The sequence below is a fragment of the Bactrocera dorsalis genome, chromosome 4 (assembly GCF_023373825.1).
Source record: "Bactrocera dorsalis isolate Fly_Bdor chromosome 4, ASM2337382v1, whole genome shotgun sequence".
Lineage (NCBI taxonomy): Eukaryota > Metazoa > Arthropoda > Insecta > Diptera > Tephritidae > Bactrocera > Bactrocera dorsalis.
In genome coordinates this window covers 67413010-67432818 of record NC_064306.1, presented here as the reverse complement: position 1 = coordinate 67432818, position 19809 = coordinate 67413010, and the positions used below count along the sequence as shown (strand labels likewise).

Genomic DNA, 19809 nt, shown 5'->3' with positions numbered 1-19809 from the left:
GCGTTAAATTTTTTAATATTAATTTCACATTGCTTGAAATACCGAATCTATATAATTTCAGAAATGCTGATATATTTATTATTTTATTCACTAACAGAGAAGTAGATATTGGAACTTGCTTAAAATGCTATATTACTTTGTTAGTATCGAAAATTGTATAATTACAAATCACTTAATATATTTATCCATAAACTTTTTGTGAAATTCATTGCGTAGCGAGTCGTTGATGAAATGCGTTTTCTTTTCCGGTTCAGAGCGAGCACAGTTCTTGAAAACTACATCATCGTCCCAACGTCGTTTCACCTTCAAATCACTGCCCAAATTTTTACTCGCTGTTGCGCCAGTACCTGGAGCATAATTGATCAACGGATTGCCAGATAAAATGTTCTCCATTCGTATACGCTCCTCCTCTTGTTTCTTCTCTTGATCTTTACGCGCTTCTTCCTGTAAACGTTCTTGTTTAATTTTATTTAATTCTGCCAACAATGCGGCGGTGTCATCTTCTTCATCCGAATCGGAATCCTCTTCAGAACTGTCTTTGTCTATTGGATCGTCTGCATCTAAATTCACAGGTGCTGCTGGCTGTTCTACGCGTGCTCGTTTCGGCCCACTTGTACCACTATTTGCAGAATTGTTTGCCTCGATTGCTTTACGTACAATCGACGGTAACGCCTTGCTGGGACGTGCTTCGCGTTCACGCTCTTCTAATTCTTTGCGGAAGTCACGGTTGCGTAGCTCATCTGAGGTGCCTTGACCAGTTTCTCTATAATTAAATAGTAAAAAATATTGTAAAATTTAGGTTTATTAGTATTTTAAATATGCAAATACCTGTATTTGAGTTTTGTATGCCCTGGTAAATCTCTGCTGGAATATTGTTTTGAAAGAGCACTTAAATCCTTTTCGCCACGACCGCTGCCTCCACGAGCGGGATCAAAAGTTGGTCGTGCAGCTGTAGTCATTTTATTTAACTATTTTCTACTTGGTTAAAATTATTCTTTGATTTTATTTACCGTAGCAAAATGTTTTCTTTTTATAGTGGTATTTTATTGTGTTTTTAGAAACGTTTTGTGCTTGCTTCTTCTTATTCTCCTTGGTGCTCACGGTAATATTGCAGCTGTTTGGGTTGTGTTCGGAAAAAATTCACAATGATATGGTTATTTTGGAGTCAAGAAAAAATTGAAATTATTAAACACAAATTATATAAAAAAGATTTCGCAAATTATACTTAAGGATCCAAGTTTTGCAAAAATAAATATGTATTATTCCGTTTATTTTCTATATATTGAGAGAAGTTCAAATAATGCATTATAACTAGTGATGTAAATTTTACAAAAATATCGATAAGTAAAACTATCGAAGAAGTCTTTGAAGGGATAGATTTAAATCAAAAATAACATAAATGAGATTCCATGAAGCTTTGGCGCGGCATACCTTTTTGTTCCCCTATATAAGCCTAGATCCGACCGCTCAGTGCGTTGGGCCGAGGATAACATGCCAGGGACGACGACGACATGCCCTCATGCAACGGCATCCGTCGACATCCACTGCAGTCGCTGGATATGTTACCATCACTAGCGAAACTTACCCAAGCAGGCTCAACTGCTCGGATTCGAGGGAGGCACAATGGGTTTATATCGGAGGAGGTGCACGAAAAAAGAAGAGGAGACGAAGAGGCAGACTGCTCTCTCTACCTCCAAAAAGTCGTCCAGATGGTCAGCGTGACCCTCGTAAGAAAGGAATGAGCGGTGCAGCCAGGAGAAAAGAAGGATCAGAGCCAGCAGTGCTTTCCTGCTTCAAAGGTGTGTAAGGACGGAAATACCGCATCCGTTAGCCAACGGAGTAGGGAACTCGGAGCCGTGGACCAGTCCACGCTAATCCGACCGGTAGGCGTTGAAGCGAAGAGACGGCGGCCCCCAGCACACATACCGCAAAACATAAAAGCGCAGAAATAATACCACAGAAGCCACCGACCTCTGGCCGAGGGTTAACCTGGCGGAGACTCTGGGGTTAGAAGAGCTTGCAAAGTCTCCTCATGGAGATATACAGGTGGTGTGGGTACCCAGTATCCTTTCATATGGTGTACTTTAAGAGCGGTATGCTGCAGGTGGATTGCAAAGATGAGAGGAGTGCTAACTGGCTACGTATGATCGCACCCAAGCTGGTAGGCAGGTTGGGTTACGTCCTATGCGCATATCGGGGAGATGAAATTCCGTCCATGCACAGCATGACGGTGTTCCTCTCCAGGCAAGCCGTTTGAATTTGATCTAAGGCTCGTCAGGAACCAAAACGAATTAATACCTCGGCCAGGCGTGAAGTGGATAGCAAAATCGAGGATTCTGGATGGACGCTGAGTACTATAACCTCATTCGGAAGGAAGTATTCCGCCTGAACTACCGGTTTAGCTCGTTAATCATGAGACCATACAAGCCCAAGGCTACTGAGGAGAGCGGGAATGTAGGTAGACGATGTAGCTACTCACTCCAGCGCCAGTACGGCAAAGAAGAGAGCAACTGCTAAAGCCATAGTGGATGTCCCAATAAAGGGGCCAGGCAAAAAAGATGACGTGCTCCATACAAGAGTCTTTCAGGGTCTTAAGGACCTGGATGACAACGCTACTTCTGACAGCAGCGAGTATTTTTGGGATTCTAATCAATTGAACTTTTAGGATATCTAGATTAATATAAGGATTGAGTCCAGAATTCTTGATCCAGTTGGTAGAGAATGTTTGGTAAATTACTCGAAATAAATATGTACATTTATGTATAACATTTTGCTGGATAAAACCCGTAGTAAACCATAAAACCATAAGTTCCACCTAGCAAGATTGGATGGCTACAAAATTTGAGAATCACCTCGACCTAACATCTGTCAAGGTGTCAGCTCTACCACATTTTTTATAACTTTCCATTTGAACCTCTGTATTTATAAGAATATTTGATTGTGTGAGTTGGCGATTTCTAGCCCGCTCATTGAACTCGCATCCAATCACCTTGCAACCTAATCAAACTTGGCACCTTCACCTCACCGCAAGCAAACCACCTGTATTACGAGTTCATAACTACAAAATATTATCAATGTGTATGTATGTGTGTGTGTGTGTAGTCTTCGCTTGGCATCGGTAAATGCAGATGCAATAAAAATATGCTCCTGACCAAAGTGTGAAACCGCAGAAGAACATCGGTAGCGAATTCAGAAATAATCATCACGATTCTTAATGCCAAATTATTGCGAGCAAACAAGGACGGACACATTTAACAACGCCCAGCACAGTCGTCCGCGATGGCGCTCACGCTCCACTCTTCGGAAATGAAATACCGACATATGTATGTATGTATGTATGTACAACATTGATAACAATAATCAGTGAAGGAGAGGGCAGAGCTCGGCAGCGTCTGAACAAAATCAATCAACGAATCGATCAATTTTTATACAACAAATTTACAAAAAGCAAACAAATGCACAAACTGTTACCTGCTCTCTGCCCTCCGCACCACATGAAACGACAGAGTGAGTGCAATAAGTACGAACAGAAGTCATCGGCGGGTTAAATGGTTCGTGATCGCGTTTCTTGCATTCGATTGCGCTGGTTGTCCGAGGTAATTCCTTTCAATTTCACGCGCCCAATTCACAGTCACTTCAGCGGCGCGCTCTCAGGCCGCGCAACTCATTCCGAACTCACCTGTCAGCCAAGAGTCAAGTTCAGCACAAAAGTCGACTGCTTCCAAGACACCGTGCGTCTCGACGTGCCGCGCACTGTTGACGACTTCTCTGGTGTTGTTGGTTGTGTTGTTGTGTGAGCGTTGCATCGTCTTTTGCATCCTTTCAGTCCACTGGCAGTCTCATTTGCCTAATCGGTAGCTCGATTACACAACACAAAGGCCACCGTTATTGCACTCTTGATGGGCGCATCAAATCCGAATAGTTGTCGCTATTACGTTCGGTGCTTCCGCAGCTCACGGCGTAAATACAACAATCAAGCGCCACAGTATTATTGTAATGATTCTGCAAGGTCTATGTGGCTCTGCCTGCGGCACAGTGTCCATTTCTTGAAAAGTCATGCCCAAATTCCATTATCAGTCTACAAGCAGTAATTTCGTGGCTTATTTCATTCATTCGGTTTCATTTGGAATTATTAGTTTCTTGCTACGAAGGCTAAGTAATTATATTACCGCATACAAAGAGGAATCCGAGGCTATAAGAAGGTTCTATAGTATATATAGCCAGAGCTTTCTCTACTCACTCTTTACTTGGAGCAGAGCAGCACCTTCATCGTGTGGGTCCCCACAGCAATGAATGCTGCTGGCCCCATCAACTTAGAAGCCAGCGCACCATGCAAGTTCGTCAGCCAGTTTGTTGTCGGCTACCCCTTTATGCCACGGGATCCAGATCAGGTGTACACTGTGGCAAACTGATAGGCAGTAAGCAATTTGTTCTCATAAACTTAGATCACTTTTAGTGCCGCCGCTGTGTCTTCCCCAAGGCCTTCATTTGCTGAGATAAGATTATCCTCCCTTTACCATACCAGCATGGTATGCTTCACTACCAGTTTGATCACTAGATGATTTAATCTATCTTTCCTACAGATCTTTCCGACAGATAAACTGGTAAGAGCCTCAGGCCACTGATTAGTATCTTAATTATTTTTAAAGCCTTAATAATCTTCCCAAGTTTCGCCTACTGTACCAATAAGATCCTTTCCTAATTTCAAGATCTTGGTAACGTTTCAAGCCTTGCTTCCAGCAACAATATGATCAAAAATCTTATCATATTTGTCAAAAAATCGCTTGCTGCAAGACAGACGCCCGTTGTAGTCGTCACTACAATGTGAACGCTACAACTTCGAATCACACAGAGTGCAATAACGGCTTCCATCACAAAAGGATTGTGTTATGTGGATTGTTTTAGCTTCGGAACTCATGCTACTTTGAGCACCGAAGCTGGCTATGCTACCATCAGGGTCTTCCATTTAGAATCCTTGGACTTAGTGAGCCCCCATCACTGCGACAGGAGGACTCCTTCTTTCGGTAAAGTCAATCGGAACTTTATTGACAGATGGTTGCTAACCAGACATTGAGAAAACGGTCCTTAAGGATCATCCTATCGCGATGAGAGGGCTCAGTAATTGCAATAATTCTGAGTGGGAGACCCAAGACTAAGTTACAAGACTCCTCCTTTCGGTAAGGAACAGAACTGATAGAAGGTTGCTTATCAGACATTGAAAAAACGGCCCTTAATCTGGATTGAAACTTGTTATAAACATCCACTAAAATCTGGGAAATTGGGATTTTGACTGCTCGAGTAGTAAAACCTCATAACTGTTTTAGAGAAAAATTCAACTCCAGATGATATCATCAGTCTCTTTCCTTCCTGCCTCAACTAGTCACCTTCTCTCCAAGCAACAATATTTTTAAGCTCAACTTCACTCATTTGAACCCACTGTAGGCGTTCGTTTCATGACTGGAGCACGTCGCGCAGCCCTAGTTCATGTTTATTCTTAAGCTAATTATGTCCTGGTAGCAAATTGAAAACGAGATCGAGCGACTAATTTGAATTCATCATATTCATGCTTCCACGCTTCCACCGTTTTCGCCGCACACATACAAGTACACAATACATACAGACGCTACAATTCGGCAGATATTTTTTTTCATAAACGAAATATGATTTCTTAGTATGAGGTGTACACGAGTACATACCTATATATACATATATATATATATGTATATGTATCTATGTAGACATATGTACATACTTCCACACTGCGGTTTCTGCTTTCTTTTAATGCAAATCATTTGTTTGTTCAGCACTAAGTTGACCCGCTCATATTCTGTGTATATAATTGTATGTATAGGTATTTATATACATATATGAATATATGTAAGTAGTCCGCAAAACGCCCATTTTCGGGACTGATTTCAATGTTTGCTTAATGATATCGCTCGCTATATGACAACCCTTCCTCTTCAACACTGACCTCAAACCACAAATTCGTTTAAGTATGTGATAATGTGCCGAATGCGGCGAGTGCAAGAAGGCAAACGATAGAACTAGTTACCATATAAGGGGACCCAGCACCACAAACCGTATTTATCACATGTAAGTTAATTAAGGAAATGTTGCAATCGCAAGAATAAACAATTCTAACGTATTTATGTGAAGAGTTGTCATATTGATTACAGTCTTTTTGCGAATCAATCATAACTCGTTGCAAAACCGAAAGTAACGATAAGGAACGCTAGAGAAGAGTACACGAAATTTTTTGATGGAATATTTCTTGTAATTTGAAATGTTATTTTTAAAAAGCTGAAATAATATGTCACTTAATTTTATCGAATACGAAGTATTACAGTTTTGTTAGTCTTAGGGCTTGTAAAAACAAATATAGTTAGTAGCGGTATAGAGGAAATAGAACGTTAATCCAGATAGACATGACAGCTTAACAAGGGTCTACTTAAAATATCTGTAACTCATACTTACATATCTATGTATGTATGTATGTATGTATTTATTTGCAATGATATGAGCAGCTTGTGCTCACAGGTCAATTGACTGGTCTACCATAGTAAAACACATTTTTTTGGCAAAACTGATTTTTCTTATTCAACATAGTTTCTTTCAAGTGTGATACACTGATCATAGCAACACTTCAACTTTTCGTTACCATATTTTTGTACGATTTGATCTTATTTGCTTCAAAATTGGCCTCTGTTTCGGCGATCATCTCTTCATTTGACAAAAATTTCGTCCGAGCGGGCATTCTTTAGAGATCGGAGAAGAGAAAATAGTTCTGGGAGCCAGATCTGGAGAATATGGTGGATGCGGACGCAATTCGTAGCTCGACTAATCGGTTTTTGCCATCGTTTTCACTGACTTGTGACACGCTGCATTGTCTCGGTGAAACAGCAGTTTCTTTTTCTTCAAATGCGGCCGTGTTTCGGCATTTTCGTCCTTTCAACAGTACCATCCTTTTTCAAGGTAGTAAAAAAAATATATTTCATGCACATTTTAAAATACTGACACCGTAACCTTGCTAGTCGCCTGTTCTGTTTTTCCGGGTTCATCGTATGCAGTCGGATGACTGCCGATTGTACTTCCGAGTGAAATGATGGAGCCATGTTTCATCCATTGTCACATATGAACTTGGGTTCATTACGCTTTAATATCTCCAAACACTGCTTTGAATCATCAACTCGTCATTGCTCATAGTCAAAATTGACCTCGAGTAGCAGCCACTTTACATATGTATGTGGAGCTTTCCATTACCCAAATATTCGTGAATGATATGTTGTACACGTCCAGTTGATATCTTTGGGGTGCCTGCTATTTCATGGAATTCCAATTTGGAGGACTTTTATGATGTTTTCGTTCGCAACAACCTTTTTTGTGCGTCCACAGCATTCACCGCCTTCGGTGCTAATTTCGTCACGTCTAAACTTAGTATACCTATCCGGGGTAATGTTCGAAAACATCAAGCTTAATTTTTTCCTTGCAGAAAGCAATATTTTATTAACCCGCGAATTTTCCTTCTATCCATTTTTTTACAATAATAAAAGCTACTTCACTCAAAATGATACAGGGTTTGTTCGGAAAGTAATAGGACTGAGTTGATTTAAAAAAATTTATTGAACCAATCGTTCTTTAAAAATAGGCGATCCCCTATGTCGTCTCAAAATGCTTGCTTTTCATCAGCCTTTTCAGGCAAGGAAACAAAAAAAAGTCCGGGGGCTACATATGGGCTGTAGGGCGGCTGCCGATGCGTTGGGATGCCGTCCTTGGTTAGGTAGCTGTTCACAAGAAAGGTGGTGTCAGCCGAGACGTTGTCGTCGTGCAACTTCCAATCGGCTGCGATGTCTTGTCGGACCCGATTGTCCCTTTGTTTGAGTCTCTTGAGGACTTCTACGTAAAATTTGGCGTTGACGGTTTATCCAGGAGGAATAAATTCACGGTGGACGATGCCTTTGATGTCAAAAATGACATTGAGCATCGTTTTCACTTTGGATTTGCTCATTCTTCGCTTTTTTGGGCAAGGAGACGCCGGTGTGTGCCACTCGGAGGATCGCCCCTTTGTGTCGAGATCATACTCAAAGATCCAAGACCCGTAATCTGTGACAAGGTAAGAGTAACTCGCGGCTTTAAACGCGTGAGTGCTGTCTATGCTAGTAAAGAAGAAGAAGAGTAACTCAAAAAAAGTTATTAAGAGTTAATATTCTTCAATATAGTAATAACTTGTAGGCAGTAATGAAAGGGGGTCTTTGTAATATTATATTTTATTATACACTTCCAAGTAAAACTGCTGGCTAATCCCACCTAATTATGATTTCAATTATTAAGTCAATATTTTTATATCGTGCGAGAGCTATTTAATAAGAAACACAGTTGGCTTGAAATTCTTCGCAACTGCATGAAAAGAATTCTCAAATTTAGTAAGCTTATCATCCAACCAAGCCTCCAGTTGTCGTGTGTTCAGTCAACACATTCGAAGCTTCAATGGAAATTTGAAGTAATTTTAGGAAACCTATGAAATTGCTCACATATTTTTACGAAAGCATATATTTAAATATTACTAATGCAATTGTGACCCATTTAGAAAGTTTTTTTTATGAAAAATATTTATATTTACATATGTATGTACCTATGTACGTATGTACTATAGATTGTGTAAGTCAACTGATAAGAATGTTTTTGGCTGTTTTATGCTTGTTAAGTTCTAAAAAATGTATTCTTGTAAAACTGTTCTGAATTCACCGAAAGCTATTAGCAATGAAGTCCAAATACATAATTTTCCAATAAGAGTGGTGTGATTTCTTAATAAAAAATTACACACTAATTGCTATGGAATTTAATGTGAAATACAATCGATACAATTAAGTTCTGAATATAACATCATTCAAATAGCCTTCATGACTTCTTTTGTAATAACGAATTCGGTGAACCCAATTATCGCGTGCTTTTTCCACAAAATCAAGTCGTACGTTATGAATAGCGCGTTCAATATTAACTTCTAAAGCTTGAAGCGAGTCTGGTTTATTGCTAAAGACCAATGACCTCAAATAATCCACACAAGAAGTAGTCTAATGGTGTTAAATCACAACTTCTTTGAGAACATTCATTGTCACAATTTCTTGAATTAAGCAAATCTCCAAACTTGTCTCGCAATAATGCGGTTGTTGCACGTGCTGTGTGGCACGTAGGCCCGTCTTGCTCGAACCAGATGTTGTCAAGATCCACTACTACCAATTGCGGCCATAAAAATTTGGTTATCATTCGTCTATAGCGCTATGCACTGACAGTAACACCTTGTGACAGCTTCATTTCGAAAAAGTACAGACCGATGCCTCCACCAGACCAAAAACCACACCAAACTGTCAATTTCGGTGAATGTAATGGTTGTTCATGAGTAATTTGTAAATTTTCTTCGTATTAGAATCGACAGTTTTGTTTATTGACCGCACCACTCAAATGAAAGTGAGCCTCATCGGAGCAGATGATTTTCATAAAAAATCGTTATCGTTTTCAAGTTGTTCCAAGGCAAAATCAGCAAATTCACGATGTTTACGGTGGCTCAGTGGCTTCAGTTCTTCAATGAGAACAATTTTATATGGATGCAGGCCCAAATCCTTTTTTTAAATGCGTCATGTTGTGGTTTGAGACAGTCCCAATTCATGAGAATGCCTTGGAGTCGACAAATAGCGGTCTCCAGCAACACTTGCCTGAACGGCAGCAATATTTTCATTACTTCGAGCGGTTCTTTATGAGCACTTTATGTAAAGAAAATGGACGCTCGAAATTCTCAACAATTCGACGAATGGCGAGTCCAGATGGGCGATTATTATGACTATAAAATGGCAAAAGGCACGGAAAGTTGCAATTTTAGAAGGATTATTTTTATAATAAAATTGAATAGTTTGTATATATCTATATCTATATCTATATCTATATCTATATCTATATCTATATCTATATCTATATCTATATCTATATCTATATCTATATCTATATCTATATCTATATCTATATCTATATCTATATCTATATCTATATCTATATCTATATCTATATCTATATCTGTAGCTATATCTATATCTATATAAATATATCTTTCTATGGTGAGTTTGTAAATTTTACTTAATACAATGAAAAAATTACAGATTATGACACATTAAAAATGGCCGAAACGACGCTTAGAAATCATATCATCCCTATTAGAAAATCTGGTACATATATGTACATATGTATGTATATATATTTCATTTGCCCTTACGTGACCATTAGTATGAACCATAAGCTTAACTAGTCTCCCAACAGTTTTTCGATTCGCCTATACAACTTGCGGTCTCTCAGAACCAGCTTTCCAAAAGTATGCTATTATATAAATCGGACGATTTTCTAGTCATATGGATTTCTTATAGGAATTTCTAGTTGTCAACTGGTATTTCGCCTGCATAGTTTCTCCTTTTATTGCGTCGTATTTTCATATGTACGATTATATCATCTACATTTGTACTAGTTACAAATACAAGAAGCGGACTTTATTAGAGTACATATGTAAGCGCTTGGACTAATGAGTGTATTGAATTACTTAATGGGCACTTTGATGTTGGTTTAGATTGCAAAAGGCATTCTAGCGTATAGGGTACACCTACTTGACTTTATTTCTCTGTTGTTGAGTTTACACTTACTCAGGTCTATTGTTGGTCAATTGCCCATTTCAGAGCTGTATAATTAAACGATTTAGTCACGATTTAATTGTTATCTTAACCAGGATTAAATGGTTCGGTTAACATATTGACTTAGTCGATCTAGTAATTATTACACTCAATAGAGAAAGTTTAAGTATATTTCTGGGGTGAATATATTCCTCTTATAAAGCTTCTGAACCAATGTTAAGTATCAGATCTATTTGATCTTCTTCTCTTTCTTTATTGGCGTAGACACCGCTTACGTCAGACGTTGTCATCGTCCATACCTTTGCAATATATAGCATGAAGGGGATTTTGAGTCTGTTCCCACGACAGTCGGGTCTACGTAACCGGAACAGACCCTGATTATTTCCGGCCAAGGACTCTTAACTCGACAGAATTCTGTCACTATAACTACATCAACGGGGTTGATGAGTGAGATGTAGAATTTGCTGTTGGTTCGTCGAGAGAGGACTTTACTACTCAATTTTCTACACAGTCCAAAGTAGCATCTGTTGGCAAGAGTTATTCTATATTGGATTTCAATGCTCACATTGTTGTTGGTGTTAATGCTGGTCGAAGATAAACAAAATTATCTACGACTTCGATGTTATGACTTTCAACAGTGACATGGGAGCCAAGTTGCGAATGCGACGACTGTTTGTTTGATGACAGGAGATATTTCGTCTTGCCCTTATTCACTAGCAGATCTATTTGCTTCGCTTCTTTGTCCAACCTGGAGAAAGTAGAACTAACGGTGCGGTTGTTATGACCAATGATATCGATCGCATCGGCATACGCAGCAGTTGTATATTATGTAGAAGAATGTAGCTTCTCGATAAAGCTCCACAGCTCGAATTATTATCTCCAGCAGTGGATCGAAGAAGTCACAAGATAGAGAGTCGCTTTGTCTGAAACCTCGTTTGGTATTGAACAACTGTGAGAGGTTCTTCACGATCCTGACCGAACTTTGGTATTTCTCAACGCAGTATACGCTGCCGCGTTACTTTTGCGGGGATACCAAATTAAGACAGGCTGGAAGCCAGACTGATTAAGTCCAATCAGTTTGTTGACGGTGGGCTTTAATCTTTCACACACTACGCTCGATAGAACCTTTTATTCGATGCTAAGAAGGCCCTCGGTAGTTGAGGCAGATTGTGGGATCTCCGTGGATTGGGTAAAGCACATTTAAATTTCAATCGTCGGGCAGATTTCATCCGACCATATTCTACAAATCAAAAGGAGGGGTGCCTCATCAGCGGCTGTCATGTAATTTTTATTGGCGGTGTGTATTTAAGTGGAGAATCCCAAACTCAGCGCACAACCCTGTGGAGGGATGGTTCCCCTTCCCACTTTAGCTCGCCTTTAGACGAATGTCGTTTGGCTACCCAGAGAATGCTTGGTCTAATACCGGAAGTCGTGGGTTGCTTGAGGCATATGTAAACGAATCGTTTCTGGCCACTCCCAAGTGAATGGTGCTCAACGAACTTTCCTCATTTGCATGAACTTATACTTATGGCTCCATCCTCCTGATTTGATCTTAAGGACACAAACTAATGATTTTAATATAATTTTTCATATCAAGGTGAAGCCAAAATTTCCATAAAAACCAACAAAAGCAACTTGAAAGTCCGATAAGTAATTAACCTAGAAAACGAAAATATTTGGTATTGCCCGACACCTTAACCCATTTAAAAAATTTGTTTTCTAATGATCTGCAAACAATGTTTCTCCGGGGGTGATAAGCTCATATTCTACTTGGCGTGCGACTTTTTATGTTTGGAAACAAAAACAGTCGAACGAGCTCAAATCTTGAAAATTCTGTGAAAGCAGTTTGGAGTATAAAATGGCCAATTTGGTCACGGAGACAGCGGAAGCGAAAGCCGCTGAATGGTGTCCTTCGCTAAGTAGCCGATAGACGTGAACTGTAAATCTTTGAAGATGGTAGACATTACCTTTATGACAGGGCAATCTTAGCCATCTTCGAATCAAGTTCGTGGGGTGAGTTGACTGTTTCGATTATTCCTTAAGCTCTGGTGTATACGAGTGGATCCATGTTTCGTCGCAAGTCTGGAAATAATACAGAAAGTTTTTCGATGTGTGAGTTTCGAACTCTGCTGTAATGTGGTTTCACGATTGTCCAGCTTGAATAAACGCGTAAGTTTGACGGACCGCGTTGTGCCTTTCGAAAAATCGCACTGAATTGAGCATGCATTTCCCATGCGCTTACAGAAAAAACAGTTCCATATAGACTTAGGTGATCAATATATCAAACAAAAAATATTTTCTAGTAAAATCTGGATTCTAATATTTTTTTCAGTTTAGCCTTCGATTGGCCCAAAAACTCAACGAGCTTTATTTAATTCACTTTCCTTTCGTGACTTTAGCAGAGTCGCATGGCATGCGAAACAAAAACAAAGCTGCACAGTTGTGGCCAAAAGTGACAAATCACTGGATATGGAAACGAACGATGCTTAACCACGGAATAACGACCGCGAACACATGTTTCTGGCTTGTGCCAAAAATTATGAACATGTTACGAGCACACGACAGGACGCCGGCTAGCCGCCACAACAACGCAACGTGGACGGATGCAGTGCATAAACACCGGACAAAGCGGTGGATGTGTGAGTGAGTGTGTATGCGTGGTTGTAAAGGAATTTCGTAAAAATGCAATGTCAAATGGATGCACTTGTCGTTGTTGTTGTTGCTTGCTGCTATAAAAGTGCAGTGCAGCAATGACCTTCACACTCTATGTCACCGTTATTGCCAGTTACAGGGCAAACCGCCGCAAATGCAGTGCTTGTGGGTCCATGTGTATAAGTGAGTGTGTGCATCCGTGCAACAACTAGATGTGGCAGCTGCAGTGACGACGGCTGTGCTGCATAATTTAGTTGGCCAATTTGCGTTAGTCGACTGCGCTGTCCTTGCACACCCCACAAGCCTCCACTCACACCTCACCGGTTGGTGCTGAAAGTGCAACGCAACGTAAACCAACGGCGCTGCACATCAACCGGAAATGCATTGGACCAATTTAATGTTGTGACTTACCAGCCACCAGCCGCCAGCCGCTAGCCGATGCTGCAGTTGTTGCTAATGTTGTTGCGTTCGCTCGGTGTTCGTCAGCAACAGCAGGAGCCGTGACAGGCTTCGCTTTTACTCACTGGCAAAACATTTCAGAAAAAATACAGCAGCAACAAAATTATTGTGTCTAGCAACATTTTAACGATGCGTGCAATGCAGCAGCAACAACAAAATACAACACTCATACACAAACGAACTCACGGCGAGTGTAGCGCGCCAAAACGGCTGCACTTGACATATTTACTCGTTCGGCCGGTCATTTGTAAACAGTCGCACTCCACCCCGCTGACCCCGCGCTGTCGGAGGTGTAACGGTTAAAAAGTAAAACAACGGTTGTTATGGCTTCCGGCCTGGCCGCTGGCATATTTTAGCACACCACGTCCTGAATATGCCTCGCCACTGCGCACTCGTAGGTGAGATCCGAGGTTTGCGCCTGAATTGTTACAAATAAAGTGTTTTCAAATATTTATGCGTACAAAAACAAAGCCACAATTGTGGAAATGGGTGATATTTTACAAAAGGAGAAAAATAAAATAAATATGCCACCATAAAAGTATTAAATTTTTAATCGGATAAATGCGTATTAATCTGTATTTAATGTGAACGACAGAGATATTGAGAGAGTAAGAGCTTTAAAGGTATCCTCCTAATTAACCGCTCAAAAGATCAGTTTTTTACAATTTTTAACATTTTATTAGTAATTAAGTGCAAATATCGACGAAGCTCTATGATTAATCAATGAAAACTATGTTTGTTTCAAAATAGTCAGTTGTTCTGTTATGCCTATCATCGAGTCTTCGATAAGGTCTTGTAGCGCTTTTTTACTGCCCCTGCTACTTCCTCTTTTGTTGTAAGCGATGTCTCTAATCTCTATAGAAGCCTTTTATTTAAGGTCGACCACAGTTGCAGATTTTTGAACAGTGGTCTGGAGTGCCTCGCCTGGCTTTTGTGGACTGTCTCTTCTCCGCCCCGGCTCTTGTTTTGCGGATTCCTTTGATATTAAGCTCTGCTTTTTTAAGATTTACCTTGCTACGGACATTCTTAAGAACCTCAAGGCTGCTTTTTCATTTCACGGCCTCTGATTGTCGTTTGGTCCTATTATTTGCTCTCTGACTTGTAGCTATATTCCTCTCTTGCTGTCTCTCCTTTGCGTTTTTGTATGCTTCCCCAACCGTTCCTTCATTTGCGGGATCTTCCTTCCTTTTTTAGGCAAGACTTTTTACCACCAGCCATACTTTTCATATCGTGGTCGCACTATTTCTCGAGGGTTCACAGGACTTGTCGCGCGCCGCTTCGAGTTTACTGACTCTGGGGCTGTGATGCGTCTGTTTAGATGTCCCCATCTTTTCTCATTTTCTGCGATGAGCTGATTTCTCTGATAACTTGATTGACTGATTGATTGCGTCGCTGTGCCGCTCCGTTCTTATCATACATGCTGATGTTCTTTTGTTTTGCCATCAACATCTTCATAATTTACACGATACCCTTACAGTTTTCTAAGGATTCCTCTTCTTCCCGTCTCATTTGAGTAATGTCGTCTTGTTTCAGTGAGACTTCTTTTGTCGAGTTTTTTAGGAGTGATGGTGAGTGTAGGTGACCTAGGTATCCTATTACGGTCCCGTATTTCTCGATTTGTCCATCTTTATTTTGTTGTTCTTTCTGTGGTTCTCTCTGTTGGGTTTCTAATGGATCTCTGCACATTGTAACAGTTTCCCTTTATGAACCCCGTGGTTATCTATGCAATCAGGGAGGTAACGCGAGGGTTGACCAAAGTCAGACCTATGCTCAGAGCGGGCAAGAAATTATGGCGACGTAAATTAAACGAAATTGAAGACCTGCCAGGGTTTTAACGAGACGGAGGTGAGAACAGTATTAGCCTGCCAGCCATTTCGGTAAAATGTCACTCTTACCGACTGAGGCGATAGAATACTCACTCCCTCACCAGCCCTTTGTCAAATTCCAGTACTCCATAACCAGAATTTTACTGGCCTCGATTGTGATGTGTGCTTGCCAAAGGTTTTCGTCGACGTCTGTGCACTTTTGGTGCTGCTCGCTGTATTGTTCCTTTGTCGCTTTGTTGCCTCCCTCTCAAGGGTAGGTTCTCCCACGGTGCAACCCCGGTGGGGGTTGTGGACGCTTATTTAATTGCGGCATTTTTTCGCTTTTTTGCCGGAGATTCTTTGGTCGCATGAGGCGTTTGAGCCAAGTCCTTCTCTCCTGCAGCTCTTGATGGGGGGCTACGCATAGGCGTAGATTCCCAAGCAGATTGCCTGAGTTGCTGGCGAGTATCTCTTATTGTTCAAAGTTAGCCACTTCTGGCCGATTGTTTCCTCCAGACGGGCGAATGTTTGTTGCGATATACAAAATGTCGGCGTTTTTTATAAAACTTGAATTTCATCCAAAATTTTGATCGTGACGCCGACTCATCTGATGAGGCCTTTGATATCAATATCATCGGCGTACGCCAGCAGCTGTACACTCTTATAGAAAATTGTACCTGCTGGATTAAGAGTAGTTTTGTCTGAAACCTCTTTAGGTATCAAACGGCTCGGAGAACTACTTCCCGATTCTGACGCAGCTTTTGGTATTGCTCAACGTCAGTTTACGCAGCCGTATTATTTTTGCGGGGATACCAAATTCAGACATCGCGGTATAAGTGCAGCTCCTTTTCGTGGTAGTTTTGAAATCTATGAGGAGGTGGTCTGTGTCGATTCATTTTTCACGGGTCTTTTCCAAGATTTGACGCATGGTGAATATCTGGTAAGTTTTTGATTTGTCAGATCTAAAGCCAATTGATAAGATCCAATCAGTTTGGGCTTTGATCTTTCATACAGTACTTTATATAGAACTTTATATGTGATGTTGAGGAGGCTTATCTTACGATAGTTGGCACAGACTCTGGGTTCTCCCTCTTCGTCGATTGGGCAGAGCACACTTAAATTCCAATTTGATATTCTTCAGACGGGTAATTGCTATTCGAACTTCTTCATGGTCGGGCAATGGAACGTCTGCCCCATCGTGATCGATTGGGGATTGTTACAATCTTTTTTAATATAGCTCTCTGCCAAACACACACTTTAATCCATCAACTGTCTAGATTTAGCATATTTAATTTAAGCGCACTTAACAAGTTTGTCGCTAATTTAATTTCAAACTAATTTTACGCAGCAGACAGACATTTCCGTGCAATTCAATTAACTCGCATTAACGGCCGCATTACTAAAACAACTGTAAAAGCGCACATACTAGCGGCACTTCAATAGAAATTAGACAAACACCGAAACATCACTGCATTACAACAACAACAAAATGTTGACTAAAGTATTTGTGCAACTGAGAGTGTTGCCATCTGACTGATTGACCGGAAATGCAGTCGATACGCAGACACTTATTGCCACATGACGAAGGCAAATGCAACGCTTCTAATTGCATGCACAAATACATATGTATATGCATATATATGTGTGCATAGTAATCCAATAATTTGATGGTAAAAACTAAAAGCTCATTTGCATCGACTTCCTGCACAAAATGGATGCGCATTTCCGTCCGAAATTGCAGTGCATGCAACACCTTCCAACCAAGGCCAAGCAATGGCAGGAATCTCTTTGCATAACAAATGTTTGGTCATAGCAAGTATCTTTATTGCATACTTCAAGGCGTACAACATGTGTAAGTTGTAACGACTGTCACTGCATCAGCTGTGCATGATTTCTGACCCTTTCAATAAATACTTACAAGCCTGTTGCAAGCACATGATGTGTATGTATATATGTGTAAAGCATTGGAGCAAGTAGCTTTGGACGCTCGTTTGCTATGCAGGAATGAAAAAACAATTATTTTCAGAACAGACACTGGCTGTTCGACTGCTCCACAGTGGCTCGTTTTATGTGGTCGTGAGTATAGAGATATCAACTTGGCTGACGTCACCTTCGATGTTTTACGAATGTCCACATCAGAGTTTTTATTGGATTTTCTTAGTGACTACCGGGAAGGTGAGACTTTATTCCATACAATCACTCGTTGGGAATTCAGGAAATCAAAGCAAAATAATCAAAAATGGTTTGATGAATGTTACTCAGGCTCTGTGACAAGGAAACTCGTGGCTGACCAAAAGTGGTGAATATCATTGGACTAAATTTTATCCGAATACAAACACTTGTTATAAGTCTGGGATTGTCTTCAGTGAATTTTGTTTCATATTTTTCCAACTTTGGCTAATCTGTAGAGCGTTCTTCGCCAGATTGCTGGCCGGTTTTGAAGTCATATTCATAAATCTAGTCACTACTAATGACTAATCAGCTACGTTGACAACCATTAGTTCTTTTGGTTCGAGTCTAGGACTGAAGCGCTTCATAATCAAAAAATATTAAGCAAAATGCGTTAAGTCGATGCGATGTTTAAATTCTCTGCTATCTCTCTGACAAAATAATTGGGATAGTTGATACTTTGAAGGTATAAAATGAACATCTTGGACATATCATTTGTGAACTCACTATCGATCGATTAACAGCATCATAGATATTGGGTGATCCAAGTAGAGGTACTTTCAATAGCCTTCTTTTGACAGATTACGCGTGAGTCGTGTGAAGCTTTCATGTTATTTTTGACATCACTTCGCTCTGTGGGCTCTTAAAAAGTTCTAAGAAGAACCGACGTTTTCGAACCAAATTTTTTTCAACGATGAGGCCAATTTCTGGCCCAAGTGGTATGTAAAGAAGCAAAGAATTTAGGATGAAGAACTAAAGAGATTCAAGAGCTGCCATTTCATGCAGAAAAAACAAGGGTTTGGTGTGGATTGTGGGCCAGTAAAATCGTGGGTCGATATTTCTTCAAAAATAATGCCGGTGAGAAAGTAACCGTCAATGACGACCCATATCGTGGCATGATAATCGATTATTTGATAATTGAAGTTAAAACTTGTGATCTCAGCGACATTTGGTTTCAACATGACGGCGCCAATCCCCACAAATCACATCAATGAATGGATTTACTGAGAGAGCACTTCGGTTAGCAGATAATTTAACGTTTTCACCAAGGTCTTGTGATATCACGCCGTTTGACTTTTTCCGGTGAGGAGACGTAAAGTATAAAGTCTATGAGGACAATCTCGTTTCAGTTCAAATCTTTGACCAAAACATCGCGCGTATTACTAGTCGAAATGCTCGAACGAGTCATCGAAAATTGTATTCAACGGATGAATCAGCTGAGAAGTAGCTGCCGTAAACATTTGATAGAGATAACCTTCAAAAAAACAAATGCCAAAGAATGTTCTTTCGAATGTTAATAAATATTCCCCATCAAATTTGAAGGTTCTGTGTTTTTAAGTATGGAATCACGAAATGGTCACTCTTTAGCAACTAACAATTATGACATTTTAATATTCTTCAACAAAATTATTCGGGAGCGGGGGTACGTAAGTATTTTATCTTCTGAAGCGTTACCAAAAATAACTGTAATTTCGTTCTTCGATGAAGTTTGTTAAAATATCGCTCTCCCAAGATAAAATTTCAGCTCTTTCCAGACCAGTTATTCCCAAAACCATAAATGTACATAAGACCAACCTCTAAAATAATCACATAGCGTGGAATATACTTCTTGATTCAACAATTTTTCATATGCAAAACACTGTGCTGTCCAACCACGGCCGCATATCTTTCTCCGCTACAAATGTAATTGTAGGCCAAAGAGACAATTCCCAGTCGTTTTTCAAATGTTGCAGTCAAGATGTGCGCAGAAAAATTACACGCACTTTTCGCACACATACACACACACACACACAGAAATGTAAACGATTACACCAGAGTACAAATGGTTGTGCGAAAATGTTCAAAAAATGCTATACACTTGCTGCACACGTCCTTAGGTCCTTAGGCGCACTTGTTGTGCGCAACAGAAGAATGGACACCATTTAACGTGAGAAATTGCCCATTAAAATGCATGTTGTTGACAAATGCATGAGCAAATAGGCGGCCGCACATGCCACAAGTATATGTGTGTGTGTGACTATGAATAAGGCTTGTGAAAGCGCGGTGTGGAGGAGACA

The 19809-nt window shown here is 40.3% G+C and overlaps 1 protein-coding gene across 1 annotated transcript; it reads right to left on the bottom strand.

Annotated features, from left to right (window-relative positions):
- Nucleotides 1–69: 69 nt before the first annotated feature.
- LOC105233625 (protein CWC15 homolog) lies at nt 70–1082 on the bottom strand. Its single transcript, XM_011215747.4, has 2 exons — nt 829–1082; nt 70–763 (listed from the first exon to the last, which is right to left on the bottom strand). The coding sequence occupies exons 1-2, from the start codon at nt 957–959 to the stop codon at nt 169–171; spliced, it is 726 nt and encodes a 241-aa protein (XP_011214049.2). The 5' UTR covers nt 960–1082; the 3' UTR covers nt 70–168.
- Between the last annotated feature and the right edge of the window lie 18727 nt (nt 1083–19809).

Excerpts from the sequence above, each read along its gene's own strand:
- LOC105233625 (XM_011215747.4), bottom strand. The coding sequence starts at position 959 with ATGACTACAGCTGCACGACCAACTTTTGATCCCGCTCGTGGAGGCAGC. Across the intron at positions 764-828 it reads CATACAAAACTCAAATACAG|AGAAACTGGTCAAGGCACCT; the intron begins GTATTTGCATAT and ends ATTTAATTATAG.